Source organism: Carassius auratus, chromosome 45, assembly GCF_003368295.1.
Source record: "Carassius auratus strain Wakin chromosome 45, ASM336829v1, whole genome shotgun sequence".
NCBI lineage: Eukaryota > Metazoa > Chordata > Actinopteri > Cypriniformes > Cyprinidae > Carassius > Carassius auratus.
This window is the reverse complement of record NC_039287.1, coordinates 18,950,216-18,968,453: the sequence shown is the minus strand read 5'-3', so window position 1 is coordinate 18,968,453 and position 18,238 is coordinate 18,950,216. Positions and strand designations below refer to the sequence as shown.

General features: G+C 35.9%; 1 protein-coding gene across 2 annotated transcripts; it reads left to right on the top strand.

Moving 5' to 3' along the window:
- Positions 1 to 5,397: 5,397 nt before the first annotated feature.
- LOC113062765 (gamma-aminobutyric acid receptor subunit rho-1-like) lies at positions 5,398 to 16,320 on the top strand. 2 transcript variants are annotated; one of them, XM_026232726.1, is made up of 10 exons: positions 5,398 to 5,695; positions 6,409 to 6,459; positions 6,810 to 6,916; positions 9,741 to 9,808; positions 10,092 to 10,315; positions 13,212 to 13,294; positions 13,389 to 13,529; positions 15,095 to 15,247; positions 15,362 to 15,558; positions 15,660 to 16,320. In XM_026232726.1, the coding sequence occupies exons 1-10, from the start codon at positions 5,598 to 5,600 to the stop codon at positions 15,954 to 15,956; spliced, it is 1,419 nt and encodes a 472-aa protein (XP_026088511.1). In that variant the 5' UTR covers positions 5,398 to 5,597; the 3' UTR covers positions 15,957 to 16,320. The 2 variants fall into 2 exon arrangements, with proteins under 2 accessions (XP_026088511.1, XP_026088510.1); XM_026232725.1 differs by having other exon boundaries at positions 15,657 to 16,320.
- The last annotated feature ends 1,918 nt before the right edge of the window (positions 16,321 to 18,238 follow it).

Genomic DNA, 18,238 nt, shown 5'->3' with positions numbered 1-18,238 from the left:
GGCAGTGGCATGCCGCCATCTAGTGACAAAGTACCATTCTAATTTTTTTTATTTCAAATTTCTGTATTACAAATTTTATATTTGATGGATTTTTTTGGGCTAAGCCCCGGATCTCAACTCACCCTAGAACCGCCCCTGGTGGAATGCTCTCTGTTTGCCTCAGAAAGTAGTTATTTATGCTCAAAAAGGCAAACACAAGACATGAGCGTGCTAAAATTATAATATTCGGGTTGTAATAGTAGGAAAGTTAACAAAGAGACACTACCGCTCAACTACACACAGCCTCCCTTTAAGCCGCCATCTTGAAACCCCCCATTTAATTATACTTGACTTACACTTACAAAAAGTCTAAATTTATTTGCGCTATACTCCTAGAATCCATGATTTCATTATTATACGGTAGAGGGCGCTATTACACATCTTTTGCACAGAATTTCCAAGTAAAGAAGAAAAAAGAAACACCAGATACTAACACGTTATCTTACATGATCATCTGACATGAAACAGCATCAAAACTGTAATGTTATGGAAATAAAATGTCAACCGATGAAGAGGCAATAATTACAGTTGAGCTTTGGGGTGATGATCGGCTCCATCTACATTTTGATTATCATTCTGAATCCAATTCAGTCTTTTTTTAAGCTTTTGGTTCAAAAAGTTATTTCTTTATTTTTTTGTGAAACACATTAAAGTGTTTAAAAAATAATGCATGAAGCTAGAATAAAATGTTTTAGTTTACAAGCTGATACCTGTTCTTTTTTTTTTCTTTTTCTTTTTTTGTTTTTGTTTTGTATGTTCAGATATTCATGTAACAAAATATATACACATTAAAACCTAAATATGGACATAATAGTATACTTAAAGTACGATGTAAAGTTCACTTAAAGAAAACTTATGAGTATATACTTGCAGTATAAAACTACTAAAATAGTAGTTTACTGAGACTATACTACAAAGTGTACAAAGTATTTAATTAGTAAACTGTCAGAAAACATATAAGTTCACTTTTAGTATAATTGCAGTACAAACTAAAGACAGAGAGGTAAACTAGTTGTGTACTCAAGTTTGCTACTGTTATACTTGAAGGATACTTCAGTATACTTTTATATACTAGAAAGTGGGACAATTTAGTCCCAAGGAGTATTGAAACAGTACACTTACAAGTATACTACTAGAACACAGATATATCTATACTTGCTACATGAGGTATACTTAAAAATATACATTTACATTTATTCATTTAGCAGACGCTTTTATCCAAAGCAACTTATAGATGAAGACAGTGGAAGCAGTCAAAAACAACAAAAAGAGCAATGATATATAAGTGCTATAACAAGTCTCAGTTAGGTTAACACAGTACATGTAGCATGGGATTTTAACTAATATAATAAATAAAAAGAAAACGGAATTAAAAAAAAAGAATAGAGGTCTTTACACACACACACATACATATACAATTGCATAATAAATGAAAAGAAAATAGAATACAAAAAGATTAGAAAGGTAGTTAGATTTTTTAAAGAATATAATTAGAATAGTGAGTGTTAAAATTAGAGGGTCAATTAAAGATGGAAGAGATGGGTTTTAAGCCGATTCTTGAAGATGGCTAAGGACTCAGCTGCTCGGATTGAGTTGGGGAGTTCATTCCACCAGAAGGGAACATTTAATTTAAAAGTCCGTAAAAGTGACTTTGTGCTTCTTTGGGATGGCACAATCAAGCAACGTTCACTTGCAGAACGCAAGCGTCTAGAGGGCATATAAGTCAGAAGTAACAAATTTAGGTAAATGGGTGCAGAGCCAGTGGTTGTTTTGTAGGCAAACATCAATGCCTTGAATTTTATATATAATATTTATATATTTATATTTAATATACTTTAAACTTTACTTAAATATACTTAGTAAAATAAACTTGAAGTATACAAATTTTTCTAAGGGCTGTCTTTGAGATGATTCCACTGTCTTCAGTGTGGAATCATCAGTACGTACAGTCTTCAGGCTATTTTCCTCTAATGACCACCTCTTTGTTGAGGAATATGCCTACCTGATCAGCTGGATCCACGTCTACCTCCTCCATTCTATCCTGCTTCATGTTTGCATATTGCAAATGCTTACAGACATTTGTATGAAGATGGTGTCTAATTGTGATCACCAGGTAAAAATAAATTAGTAATTGGGATTTTCAGTATTGTTTTATCCTGACTAAATGCTCTAGTAGCAATTACTGTAGATTATTTTACTAACATATTTGAGAATATGATGAAATGTTTGAAAAAAAGTTAATTTTGATGATCTTATGAGATTAAATTGCAATGCCATAGATACCCTATAACAGCAGGTGACCATAGTTTTAACTAGAAGGAAATTTTTTTTGGCCCTGGATAAATATTCCTGTGAAGCAAGAATACCCCTACCCCATCCATAACACTAATGCATTAATATTTTTACATTACATATTTTACAGTTATTTTATATGAAATTTTATATTAATGTATCGAATGATTTTCAAGCTCTTAATCCAAGTTCCTTTCTATGTTCCTAAAATGTAATTGGTTGATTGAAACTGAAAACACTCTATAGATGGACTCTAACAATGGAGCCCCCCAAGGCTCTGTGTTTGGCCCACTTCTGTTTTTTCTTATGCACATATAATTGTGTTACAAAACTCAAGTCATTGAAGTTTGTGGATGACATAATGGTCAGTGGCCTGATCACAGATGGTGCAGAGGATGTATAACGAGGAAAAAGTTGAAACAAGGACAATACGTCCGGACAACAACCTCTGGCTGAACAATAGTTAAACTATGGAGATAATCATGGATTAAAGGACACTTCAGAGATGAAACACACCCCCTACATACACCTTTGGTTTAAGATCCTTCTTTTTCAGATTTTAAACATGACATAAAATATCTTTGGCCAGTTACCATATTTACAATAGCCAACTAATTGCATAATAGCCTGTTATCCGATTAACTACTGCCTGGGTCAGGGACAGTATTTCAGCTCATTATCATTGGTTGCTGGATATCACAGACATGAACTCAGGTGTCATCAGAAGGACAGGTCTAGCTACATCAATATCACTTATTGCAGTTGTAGACTGCATCAATACATCTAGTCAAAAACCAAATGACATCCAAGTAATGGAATTTGAACATTAATGTTATCGACATATGATTGATAACTGAACCCAACCACAGGCTGTCTGAAATCAAACTCTTCGTTATTAAAAGGGAAAAAAAAAACTGAAATTGTTCGAAAATACAACAGGGCCCAGACTACAGCCAAATTATCTGGAAATGGCCCATGGTAGAGAAAAATTAGAACACATCAAGGTAGATATCATGAAGCTAGGATTCTGACACACAGAACCAAAACCAGACCGAACTTGCAGGATCCTGATATCTAACCTAGATCAAGAACAATAATACACTGAAAATAATAAACAAGATAAGTAAAAGGATCCTGCCATTATCTCTGTCCTGGTGTCAAAATCAAGGGACTGCACTGAACCTGATCAGAAGCACAGAACTATCAAACAATTAAAACAAGATGTTTTCCAAATCTAAAAATCAAAGCTTGTCAGAATGAGGGTTTTTTTACTTGCTGTTGTTTTAAAAACATTCCATTAATAACCTTTTGTTACTTTAGTTTGTTTTCTCTATGACTCTTATGGGAAGTATATTCAATTGCCAGTGATTATTGAAACATGCTGCTTGATGTGCATTTGATTAATAAACCCTTGAAACTCAAATCAAGCACCTCAAACTGGGTACGTTATGTAAAGAATAGCTTGAGTCTCAACTGAATGTATACTGGCCTCTCATGATTACTTTTTTCTCATGTAATGCCAGTGGCTATAGTTATAGAAACATCTTTAATTTAAACTTTGTATTTATTAATAGCTAATCTAATCTAGTTTTTTTTTTTTTTTTTATTCCTTATACATTAAGTAGAGTCATCTTCATATTATTCATTCATATGCCAAAACAAAAGTCAGCAAAACCGAAAGCACATTATTTGCTTTACAAATCACTTAATTCAAAACTTACAGGTCTTATGTTTAATTTAAAATGAAGTCACCTTTTTTATACACTTTCAGAAGAAAAGGTACAAAAGCTATCACTGAGCATTTTTGCACCTTTTATGACAAGGGAGAGTGGAATCCACATGCTGCATTTATTAATCAAACAATAATCCAAGAAAAAGGAGTTGGAACCTGGAACAGAACAGAGGCAGCCAACATTCAAGATACCGGACACAAGACTGAGGGCTATTGGTCAGAGAGTCTGACTTTTAACTACAAGAAGACACTGTGTGGACACATGGTGGACTGTTGGTTAAGGATTTGAACATTTGTATTCAAACAAATTGCCCTCTTTAATAGCAAAGCATTAGCATCAGCCCCAGGCAATGGCACAATCACAGGGCACTCTTAATGGACTGATCAATGGAGAAATCTATCAGTTGACCTATTGGAACAAATGTGTTTAAACAAGAGACACATTAATACACATGCAATGCATGTGAATGCTCATAGAAAACAAGTTTAATTATACGTGAAACATGTTAAATGTAGCTATATATTGTACCAAATAGCCATAAAAACAGTTTATGATCTCTGAAGTGTTTAAGAATAAATTTTGAATAAATGTATATGCACCTTTTTACATCTTTCTCCTCAGTCATGGCATGTTTACTGATGCATGCAATTATACATTTTTATAACAATATATATAAACACTTTGGAATTTAATTATATTTGTTTCAAACTTATGTAGAAAATGTTAACCTCTTTTGCAAAGGCATCAGTCATGCTGATGCGAAATACTGTGAAAGGAGAAAGGTATGAATTATTAACAGCTATCAGATTTTAAGGCCATAAGGTATTTATTCCTCCAAACCAGTGAAAAGTTTGGACACACAAATTTGGACTGTTTTCCACATTTTAGAAAAACAGTATAAATTAATGAATTCAATAAAGAAATAAATTAAATAGGAATAAAGGGAGTAAAACAGGTAAACAAATAAAAAAAAAAAAATATATATATATATATATATATATATATATATATATATATATATATATATTATTCGCCTGGATTCCAGCTCTGAACACTCTGGACTTCAATACTGTAGATTGATCAGAAACATTTGATTTTGGCTGGCTCCTTTCGATTTATACTCACCATATATTATATAATTTATACTCACCAAAATTTGAACGCCACTAAAAATTCGGCCAGAAAAACTATTCGAAACAAATGAGAACAATGCTGAGTGACTATACCACTCGATTATGTAAGTGTAATTCAGATAACACGTAATACTCATGGAACATTACATAATATAGCTACGGCCAGCAAATGTCTGTTTCTCTGTGTAACCTGCGAAAGCTCCTCCTGGACGCGGGAAAGCGAGGCTGCAGCAAACAGCAGATCTGACCTTCACTTTAATGCAGATTAAACGCATCTGGACGCGAGAGAGTGGACGTCCTCACAGGCTCACCATGACAATGGATCGTCTTTAAGTGTTCCTCGGTGTTGTTTTAATAGCTTCTAACAGGATTCTCGTGACTGGCGGTTGATGTGGGAATCATGCACGCTGATGTCTGCTTTATGCTCTGCGCGTGCTTCTTCTCCACCGGTGCGCTGCAGCTGCGTGGACAGGTGTTTCAGACATGCAGCCAAACCAGGTGAGTGCGTCTCATGCGTTCAACTATTATTCATGACAAACGGGAAGAAATTAAGAAATATAAGGAAGAAGATGCAGGCGCGCGCTGAAGGGTAGACTGGATGTGCTGCACAAATTATATAGTTTTATTAACAACTATCTGTCAGATAAAAAAGAAAGAAATTAAAAGTTGTTTAAAAACTTATAATAGTTTGAAAGTGCAAAATGTACATTAAATATAGGACTTGCCTGTACATTTTTAACAGGATGCAGACTGTGCCATTCTATCAAAAATACATAAATAAAACAAAAAAAGTTTTAGGATTGTTGGATGCATGACGTGAACCCTTCATACCTGTAGGTCTCTAATTAGTCGTAAACGAATTTGTGTCATGAAATCTGTGATGATGTGAACTCTTGATGGTCAGATTTCCTTGCTTCTGCTAAACTAAAGCACGTAAGATACTTGATGTGTGGAAAATTCTCAAAATATGATCATAATGTCAGAACAAGCTTCATTAAACAAAAGCGATGTAACAAACACAAAGACAATTCGCGTTACTCCCTCACATTGATTATTTTCATGTTGAATTCAGAATAGAAATTTCATTAGCGATCTAAAAAAATTTATTTAATTATTTATCTTTGCAGCATGATCATTAAAGTGCCTAATTGATTTGATGTTGTTGTTGTTATGCTCTTATATCTAAAATTGTCATATCCTGCATTTGTCAGATCCAAACGAGAAACCACCAGAACACAGAGAGAAGCGCATAAACCTGGCAGGTAACACTAATATACATTTCATTTCATTTGCTCACCCTTTAAGTTATATATAATATCTATAATATATTGCTATTATTTGTTGAGAGGTCTCATTTTCAATCTCCCAATAATATATTAAAAGTGATTATACAACAGCAACTGTATGATGTGGTGCAAAACTGAAGTGGTTTGCAGTCTTTTTAAATTTCATTATTAAAAAAAAAATAGAATTGTATATTAATTTAAATATTTGATTCTCTGTGCTTCAAATACATCCATTAAGCTCACTGCAAAAAAAACTGTTCTGTTCTGTTTGCATTGGAATTATGTTTATCATGACCTCTTTTACTCGTGTATTTCTGTTTAAAAAGCACTTTACTAATGAGAAGTCCAGATGTCACAAAAGCTCCCGTTACGAAATCTGAACAGCTCCTCAAGTTAGATGACCACGACTTCACCATGAGGCCTGGCTTTGGAGGTGAGATGAGAAGAATGCTTTGAGCCCCGAAAACAAAAGATAGAAAGCTATGTTGAAGAGTTTCTGTGCTCCCTAGAGATAGAAAATATGGGCTATGCAGAAAAACCTTCTGTAGTCTAAAGAAATATATAAATGTATTCTAGTTTAATTATTTAAATCTTAAAATGTATAAATACTAACATATAAATTACTTAATAAATAAATGTAATCATTTAATAATATTGTTACATTTATGCTAAATCTAAATCAACAATTAGTTTATGTTGTTGTTGATTTCTGCATGTTCATGTAATTACTTTATTGGTTTTATTTGTATTGCATATGCATTAATATGCAACCTATGATTATCATTAATGCATTAATGACCAGTACCAAACATAGCAGATCTTAATAAACACCACAAGTCTCAGATTTATGTAGGATTTGAACTGACATCACAGGCAATCAGCTTTACATAAGCTCATGCCAGATTATCAGACTGATTTACTGTGGCTCTGTGCCACGTGCATTCACTTATCTGCCCGTATCTTCACTAAAGTTCACACCAACTGTAAATACTATGGTCAGATCAAAACCAGATTAAGGGTTATGAAAATGTTGTCCTGGGGTGAAGAAAGGACATTTCATGTAATTTCTTCTGCCTTTCAAAAGTTCCGTCCAAGTTTTTTCTTGCTGAGTGCTGAACTAGAACATAATTTTTACTTAAATATAAATGAAATACTGACTAAATGTTCTAAGTGGACAACCAGATCAACAAGAACCACCTTATAATCACAAAGACACGTTTTGTTTTATGCACACTGTTAAAAACGTGTACATTTTACAGGAAATTCCTGGCAACTAATTGCTGTGAATTTATAGTAAATAATATATAAGTAATTTATTGTTTTTTAATTTTTATGTATATTTTTATATATTGTATTGTTGTTATACAATCCTCAACAATGATGACAATCAAAAAAAAAAAAAAAAAAAAAAAAAAAAAAAAATATATATATATATATATATATATATATATATATATATATATATATATATATATATATATATATATATATATAAAATAATAATAATAATAAACCTGCAGCAAGGCATGCTGGGAGCCAAGATTGTGTTTTGTATGCTGGCGTGGAGCATGTCACCATTGATGTGTTTCATATGCCAAAAGTTGATTACTGTGCGTGTATAAATGACATGACACACGTTTGAAAAAGTTAATAACAACAATGAGTGTAAACTCTTAAACATTTGACACCTGCCACACGACAAAAGTGCTTCTATTCATTTATATACTAGTTATACATACAAGTTATTAAAAACTACGTTAAGGCAGTTATTTAGCTATTATTAAAGCAGACATGTTAATCCACTTAAAACAATGCATAAATGTTTTCTGAAAACAACTGCAATTGTTGCAAAAGAAGCAACTCCACAAAATTTAAGGGTCAAGACCGCAACTGAAGCAAACGCTAATCTCCATGATGGTGATCTCAAAAAAACAAAAACTGAAAAAAAAATAAGACATCGACATCTAAACCTGTGTTAATTCTCAATAAGAACTTCTGTAGACGTGGCAGAAATAAAGTCAATCTGGTTAATAATAATTGAACCTGGTAATGCTTTTTGTTGAGCTGTTTAATCAGATCTTTTGACATTTAAAGTATTTCATCTTCAGTTCATCTAAGGCTGTGGCTGTAGAAAGTTGTAGTTTGTGTTCTTATTTATCTTTCTATCAGTGCTTCTTCACAGCAGGTGTTTGAATGATTGAAAGAATGTTTCAGGAACTTCATACTCAACTTTAAATAACATTCTACAAACATTAAGGAAACTGGATCTTTTTATGTTCTTGGAATGTTACAAATCAATGTTCTAGAATGTTGAATTTTTAATCAAAATTAAGTTGAAAGAACATCATACATTTTTTTATTTTTTAAACTTTCCTTTAATGTAAAGAAAACTTTTTTATGTTCCCAGAACCAACACTCAATATTTGGAGAATGCTCTTATAATAACAAAATTATGTTAGCTGGGAAAGTACCAATTTTAATATTATCCCATAATGCCATGCGGTGGCTTTAAAATAATGCATCTACAGTGTATTTACAATAATATTACAAGACTGTCCATCAATTTCCAATCATGCATTTGCATTTACAATAAAACATGAATACAATGCAAAGTTGTAAAATTTATTGTAAAAATGACATCAACTGCTAACAGTGTACCATTCCTCTTTATCTTGTCGTACTAGATTATTACACTTTTAAGTAAAGGTTTTTTTTTTTGCACTTTTAAGTCTATTCTTGTGGGCTATGATCATTAATCTTTATATTACATGAACATGTCATATAGTAGATTCTGGATATTTGTTAATATCCATATTGTAACGTGATTCCATAGGGTAGTCAATGTGTTCAGCTGCTCCATGTTGATCTAGATGATTGATCAGGTGGACCAGCAGCTGGTGGAGCCCAGGTTAACCCTGTACCCCAGTGGTGTTCAGTCTTATCCTGGAGGGCCACTGTCCTGCAGAGGTTAGCACAAACTTGCTCCAACATACCTTTGTTTGTTCCTGAAGACCTTGATCAGCTGGTGTTATATAAGGCTGGAGCTTAACTCTGCTGGAAGGCTCCAGGTGTAACCATCCTGGTTGTAGACCTTGATCATCCTGCATTGGTATTATGGCATGGGGTAACACTAGAACACCATGGACTAAAAACATGTTCCAAATACCAGTCTGACCGCTGGTTGTGACATCTTCTTTTTTTATTTTTTAATGAGTACATTATAAAACGGTATAAAGCTCATTTTTGCTTCATTTCAGGGCCTGCGATACCTGTGGGTGTTGATGTTCAGCTTGAGAGTCTGGACACCATCTCTGAAGTAGATATGGTAGGAGACTGACACGTGTCTTTTAAAACATGGCTTACAGATTTCAGAGTGCATCATGAATGATTCATGACTATCATGATGTTTTCCACTCTGAGATTGCGCCACAGGATTTGGATTAGGACAAAAGCTCTAATTCAGCTCCCAGTAACCTTTCCAAGCACCCTAGATGTGTTGACAGACCGTTTTTTCTTATAGAGGGCTCTTGGGATAGAAATGAGGCTGCTGTTTAGACTGTTTAGAATCAGTTGTTAATATGCCTGGTTAATCGGACTGTATGCTACAGGACTTCACCATGACCCTGTACCTGAGACATTACTGGAAGGACGAGCGACTCTCCTTTCCCAGCAACACCAACCAGAGCATGACCTTTGATGGCCGGCTGGTGAAGAAAATCTGGGTCCCTGACATATTTTTTGTCCATTCCAAACGATCCTTCATCCATGACACCACCACAGAGAACGTCATGCTCCGAGTGCATCCTGATGGTAAAGTGCTCTACAGCTTGAGGTAAGTGTCACAAATGACTGGCATGCATATACATTGTGAAGATCTTACCACAAAGCTCTGACAGGCTCTGATTCAGGCTTTGGTTTTCTTTTTGTATTTAACAACTGACCTCTCCGAACTGCAGAAGCACTCAAGTTAATCCCGATCAAAGCTCGAGAAACAGATTGCCAGCTATCAGAAGAGTTATGTTACGTCCGGCTTTGCCGTAGATGTTTGACATCGCTGGGTCTAAACCTAATCAGTGAGAGACTCATCAGATTTGCTCAATAAACAAAAAGATCTTGTTTTTCCATCAAACTTCTTTAATGTGAACCAACAGTTATTTTTCTTGACATTTATGATTTCAGTGTTTGCTATTACTTTTATTTTTTTGTTGTTGTTGTTGTTGTTGACCAAGATCTGCCATCTCTAAGAGGTGTGGATCGTAGTTTCTGCTTTAGATGAGTGAACGTGTGGATTAATATGTGGGAATCTGTGGGATTAATGCAAGCCACATGTAGATTCAGACACAAAGCTGGCTCGTTGGTGAGTTTTAATCTCGGAAACGTCCCACACCCAGTCTGCTGGACAGAATGACTTTATTCTTCAATGTACACATCGACTTACAATCTACAAGTCAATCTGTTGTGTCAAGGCTATCTTCTCCCTATACCCTATCAACCATTTCATCTAGAATCTTCCCTTTTATCCAAGGCCAGATGGCCAGATAATTGTACAGTGTGGAGGAAGAAGAGAAGGAATTAGAGGAGAAGGGGAGGTGGAGGGATGCCGGAAGATCTGTCGCTGGAACGGAGGGATGGCTGCTGCTTATATATGGTCATAACGGTGATTGACAGGACTGGATGATTAAGCTCCTCCAGAACCTGCGTTGGGAACTTGATTTCATTCGGTCTTCCGCCAGCACAGCACACACAGCCTGCAGCTGCTTCACAAACCACCATATCGTAAGCATTTGGTCTGTTTCTTGGCCAGCTGAACTGAAGCTGGTTATCTGGTGAATGCAGATGTGGGGTTGGAAACCTTGACAGCAATGCAGACACCCTGTTTATTCATATTGCTTTGTTCAAAGCTAAATGGAAATTTTGCCTGAAACACTGATCTTTTTTCTTGCGTTTTTCTCCAAATTTCTCTCCAAAATCTTCTTAGCTGTTTGTCGTGTGTGTTTGTCTCAAAAACATCCACGACACCAGGATTGCAGTTTATAAATGATGAATAATTTCTCTTCATGTCCACAATGGTTTCTCTCAGAGATGCTGGATTATGAGGTGTTTCATTACATATGTATCTCTGTGTACATTAAATAATTTTGACTTGGAAGCTGATGGTGGAGGTTAAACTGTCATAACATTTTCTAGGATATGTGTTTTATTCCATACAAATTTCAGTAACACTCTGGCTCAGTTTTTCTTGTTTCGGGTTTCTCATATACAAATCCCTCTGAAAAGATTAGCAGGGTCATTTTCATCCTCCTCAGCATGATGCTGTGAAAAGAAAAAAATAACTTTTTATGATAAGCAAGTGACAGACTTTAATTATTATTATTATTATTATTTATTTTTGTGAGCACAACATTAAATCATCAGTTAAAAAAGAATTCAAAAGTCAAACTGTGGAAGTATTTCCTACTTGTCGACATAGAGGCTTGGTCTGCAAGAGTTAGATGATGGAGGTAATGAGAAGCTTGATCTACCTCAGGGGTGTCAAACCCAATTCCCGGAGGAACGGAGCCCTGCTGAGTTTGGTTCCAACCCTGCTCCTAGACACACACCATGTAGTTTTCAAATAAGCTTGAGGGACTTGATTAGTTGGATCAGATGTGTTTAATTAGGGTTGAATGTAAACTCTGCAGGGCTCCGGCCCTCCAGGAATTGAGTTTGCCATCCCTGGTCTACCTTCATTAAAGCTGCCCGCATTCTCCACTGTCTGTAGCATGGAAGTGAATGAGGCACACAGATGTTTTAAATGGCATTACAGTGGCATTCTGTAGGCTACTGATGTATATACAGGTGAGGGAAAGTGAGGAGTAGGAACAGAAGGTTGCTAAAGGAAAAAAAAAACGGGGGAAATCCAGAGCTTACAGTGTCAGGACGTGTGCAATGGGAGCTACTTCCTTGGATCAGACAGATAAATAACGGCAAGTTGGCAATCTCTCATTTAAAATCCACTTTTGTGGGCTTCTGCTTGATGGAAGCAATTAATGTCAAGTGCTTTTTGATCATGCAGCTCCATCCAGGTGTGTGTGTGTAACTGACTGCAGATTTGAACTTTTAACTCTTTTTTTTCTGCTTCTTGCATATTTCATAACACTTTTATAGTGAAATGTCTTGTGATTGGTGCTTAAATTGTGTCTGTTTTATCCAAAACAGATATTATACTGTTGTTCGTATTGTAGCAATCCTGCAATTGCCACTAAAGATTAATGTCCTATTAAATACAACCTAAGTCCTACTAAACCAAACTAATAGTGTTTAACAAAAGCAAACGGGATAAAAAAAAAATTGCTAAAGAAACTATACCATTGTAGCCTGCTTCAGCGAGTCTTTGAGCTCTTATATTGTGACTCATGTTTCAGAGGACTTGTACCTGAATACTTGTGATTGCAGTGCTGTACTGGGTGAGCTACTGAGCAAGTTTATAAAGCAGAAATGCCATACACGCGGAGCTCATTGTGTAATGCAAACATCAAAATGTACTTCTAAATCATGCAATACAGTAAAGGCATTTTAATCATAATCATATGATTAACCCTGTAATCATAATTTATGTAAAAAGTAATAAAATCTGTTGCTCTTTTACTGCCATTATTGTTCATTTCATTTCCATAGTATAATAATTTTCAGTTGAAATCACTAAAATAAAGGAGACACTTTCTATACTGTGGATTTGTTCACAACAGGGTTACAGTCACAGCGATGTGCAATATGGATCTCTCTCACTTTCCCCTGGACACGCAGACGTGCTCCCTGGAGATCGAGAGCTGTGAGTCTAAACACAATACAGCTGACATAAACATTTTCATATTAAGTGTTTCAGTCTTTGTGAGATGATACGTATGGTGTTATTTGATTTTCAGATGCCTATACTGATGACGACCTCATGCTGTACTGGAAGAGAGGAAACAAATCTCTGCAGACGGATGAGAAGATCTCTCTTTCTCAGTTCCTCATTCAGGAGTTTCACACCACCACAAAACTAGCTTTCTACAGCAGCACAGGTACCGAGGATCGCAGCTCTGTCCTTCACTAACACGACCAAAACCAGTGCTGACCATCTTTACACTGACAGGCGTTACCATCCTCAATATTGTCTCATGTAATTCATGTCATGCAATTCTTGATTAGCAAAGACTGTAAATCAGTAAAAATTACTATTTGGAAACACAACTTTATGAAAGAACTTAGAATTTTTGATGCAATGCGAAAACAACCAAGACAGCTCAGGTAAAGGTAAACTAAAAGTAAAACGCATACAGTTATCTAGATAGAATTTATGCAGGATACACACAGTATTTAATTTTCCCAAACCTCTAAATTAATCTGAAGTCCATGATGAAGTGAAGTAAAGTGAAGTGACATTCAGCCAAGTATGGTGACCCATACTCAGAATTTGTGCTCTGCATTTAACCCATCCGAAATGCACACACACAGAGCAGTGAACACACACACACACACACTGTGAGCACACACCCGGAGCAGTGGGCAGCCATTTATGCTGCGGCACCCGGGGAGCAGTTGGGGGTTCGATGCCTTGCTCAAGGGCACCTAAGTCGTGGTATTGAAGGTGGAGAGAGAACTGTACATGCACTCCCCCCACCCACAATTCCGTCCAGCCCGAGACTAAAACCCACAACCCTTCGATTGGGAGTCCAACCCTCTAACCATTAGGCCACGACTTCCCCTCATGATGTTGTTTATGCTGTGTCAGCAAGAACCTACATTTGCTGCAAGCTAATATTAATCATGTAAATAATTGATGCATTGATTGAGATGATTGTTAGTGTGATAGCAAGTAAAGAGTTGACAGTACCATAATGAATGTGTTGTGTTCTCTTCACTTACTCCAGGGAAGTCCAATCCATATCCTGCAGAGTTTAGCTCTTAGTAAATAAACCTGAATCAGCTAATCAACCTCTTTAGGATATTACTAGACACTTTCAGGTGTGTGTGTAAGAGCTAAACTCCGGGTTCACACTGCACAACCGCTGACAACTCGGTCTGGTCTACAAACTATGTTTCACAACCAAACACACACAAGAACTGATAATAATAATAATGTAAGATCATGCGAAAAAGATTGTGCTGTCAAAAACAGGAGTCAGCAAAACAGCTTTGCTAATTTGCAGTAAAAAGAAAAAGGAATATGAATGGTTGCTTGCTGATGTTCTGTTGCAGATCTATTATGACTCCTCCCACTGAACGTTTCCTTGCCCTGTATCTGTTCTCTCATTGGCTGTAGGTCGTCGCTGATGTCATATCCTGTCAAAACACAGTTCACCCTACAGGACTGTGAGTCGCCAACAGGTCCAGATATTAAGCATGTCTAATATCTCACGGGCATTAGCGACACACTGAAGCTTCTGTCAGATCGTGTCTCTGATAAGACACACTACGCGATAGATACTAGAGACTAAATAAAAATAAGAGTTTAGCTCCAACCATAATTAACCATATCAGAACTAGCTATGTTTGATAAGCGTTGGCTCCAGGATCCCTGTACTTCTTCATCAGTGGTGTTGATAATGACTGAAACAGACATTTTTCTCTTCTATCTTCTCTGCAGGTTGGTACAATCGTCTTTACATCAACTTCACTCTGCGTCGTCATATCTTCTTCTTCCTGCTTCAGACCTACTTTCCCGCCACACTTATGGTCATGCTGTCATGGGTGTCCTTCTGGATCGACCGGAGAGCTGTTCCTGCTCGGGTTCCTCTGGGTGAGATGTTTCAGCTGAATCACGATAATTGCATCTTGCTGCAAACCACTGCAGCATGTGTCTTTGTGACATTTCATAAAACATGCACGTTTTGAACAAACTGATCTTATGTAGGTATCACGACGGTGCTCACCATGTCCACCATCATCACTGGAGTGAACGCCTCCATGCCCAGAGTCTCCTACATCAAAGCTGTGGACATTTACCTGTGGGTCAGCTTCGTCTTCGTCTTCCTGTCTGTGATTGAGTACGCCGCTGTCAATTACCTGTCCACTCTGCAGGAGCGCAAAGAGAGGACGCTTAGCAGCAGGGTAAGCCAAAAGCTTAGCAGGAAGATGACAGGTTTTTTGTGTTATCTGATTAATGTGCTTTAAATTCAGAGCATGCAATGTGTGATTGTGTGATCCAGCAGTTGCCGTGTACGTGTGGGATGACCCATCCTGGTCAGATGATGATGAGCAGCAGCTACAGCGACATGGACATGATGACCACAGGGAACTACGGCATGTCGGAGCTGAACGGAGACAAACAGGAGCAGTTCCTGGTTCATCTGGTCCTGGATAATGAGCAGGGAGCTCAAAGACCTGCTGTAAGCTCCAGCAGCAGCTTATTTATAGACACTCATGCCATAGACAAATACTCACGGGTCATCTTCCCTGGAGCCTATACTCTCTTCAATATCATATACTGGTCCATCTACTCACAATGACTGCTGCTCCTTTACATTATATGACATTTGGGAAAGTCTTGGGAATACAGGTTAACTGTGAAAAACTGTTTCTTTTTTATTACACTTGAAACATGGAATCAATTTAAGCCTCTTGACAATGAACAAATACATGTGACTGTATGTGTGAAGCTGACATGAGGCACCAGTTTCCTCTCCTCAAGAGAAGGTTGTTGTATTTTTTCTTGTATATTTTAGTCTTTAGGCTGAGTAGCAAAGAATATTGATTTTGTCAATAAATATTAAATTGCCTATTCAGATAGCAATTTGTTTAGCATTTTCAAGTAAAATGTGTAAATTGTACTGATTTGACTGTCCATGAACTTTGAAATACAGAAACATCAAAATAAAAACTGCAAAGATCAAAATATTATTTAAATACATTATTATTATTATTATTATTATTACAGTATTATTTACTGTGGGATTCTTTTTTTTATCTCTTGGGAACACTGAAAATACTGCAAAAAACATTTCCATTTGTCCTCTAAATCTGTAAAGTTTGTGTCGAACAAAGTCCATGTTTATTTATTTATTCATTCGTTTAGTTTTGTACCTTAAAATAATAGATGTTCAACATTTAAGCATAAAGGCAAAAGATACAGCATTCAATACAGTATGTTTTGCTTATTTATGTTAATGCACCATATTGGCATCATGTGTCATGATCTGATCATTTGTCAAAATATCTTGAAATGTGCAGTGTAACACAATGAACTCCATCTAAACCCACTTTTAAAAAAAATAATTGTATTAAAATTGCATGTTACTGAGTACATACTATTTTACCGACTACATGGAATATTTGTACTTTTAATAAAATTTTATATATATATATATATATATATATATATATATATATATATATATATATATATAAAAGTGAAAATTGAAACTGAAAAGCCATTACTTAATAGTAACAAAAAGATTTCAGACTTTTGAATTTAATAAAGTTTCATATGATTCCAGAATAAATACACCAGTGTCTGAGAGCGTGAGAGTGTCCGTTTCCAAAGTGACATGTCATTGGAGAAGACAGTTAGAACTCATTTTCAGGAATAATTTAGAGGAAACATTTCACTTGTTCTTCAAACAACTACTGAGATTATTTATTTTTATGAATATCGATGCATTATGGATGAAGACATTGATACAATACATTATTATACATTGAATTAACTTTTGGATGATGTTTTTCTTGTATCTTCTGAGTTGTGTGAATAACAGTGTTTTTGGAAAATAAAGTTTTTCCTGACCAAATTTTCACGTGAAACAGTGGATTCTCTTATTTCTTAAAGCTTACATTTTTAATTTGCAAGTGGAGAACACAAGTCATCTCACCTTTATTTATACAATACAGATTGTCTCAAAACAGCTTCACAGCAACAAACAGAAAAATAACAATAAAGGATGCTTTCTTTAGATATGACTGAAACTCCAATTCTGCTATAAAGCAGCTCTACAGAAGTCATCAGCATCATTATTCAGCTTTATGCAGTTCAGTGCAGTCAAATTAATATTAACAAATTAATATTAATATTACTGAATATTTATAGTGTCAAATGTGACTCCACTAGATGACAGAAATGGGTAAACCAGGCTGAGCCTGGGGACCAGTTCTTGTCTGGACTAAATTAATAAAGATGGTGTTATTTACTCCAGGCCCCAGGAGTATTCAATATTTGTTAGTTCTGTGTGTTTTTTTAGGGTTGGCATCATCTGAGGTCCTCTGAGGGGTTGGCATCATCTCTTCTCAGGTATTCTGGATCCAGACTGGAGCTTGTGTAAATCCTAGATACCACGGGATGTAAATCCGTGAAAAAACAGAGAGACAAAAATAAACATCATTAGAGTAGCTGCTGTTCCAACAAAATAAAATTGATTAGTTTTACCCAAGCTAAATAATAATAATGTGCATTTGATCAGATACTACTGCAGTCACAAATTATGAGATGCATTATTCGAATGCTTGGCGAAAGAGATGCGTTTTTAATCTAGATTTAAACAGAGAGAGTGTGTCTGAACCCCGAACATTATCAGGAAGGCTATTCCAGAGTTTGGGAGCCAAATGTGAAAAAGCTCTACCTCCTTTAGTGGACTTTGCTATCCTAGGAACTACAAAAAGTTCAGCATTTTGTGACCTTAGGGGCGTGATGGGTCGTAACGTGGTAGAAGGCTAGTTAGGTACGCTGGAGCTAAACCATTTAGGGCCTTATAGGTAAGTAATAATCATTTGTAACTGATACGGAACTTAATAGGTAGCC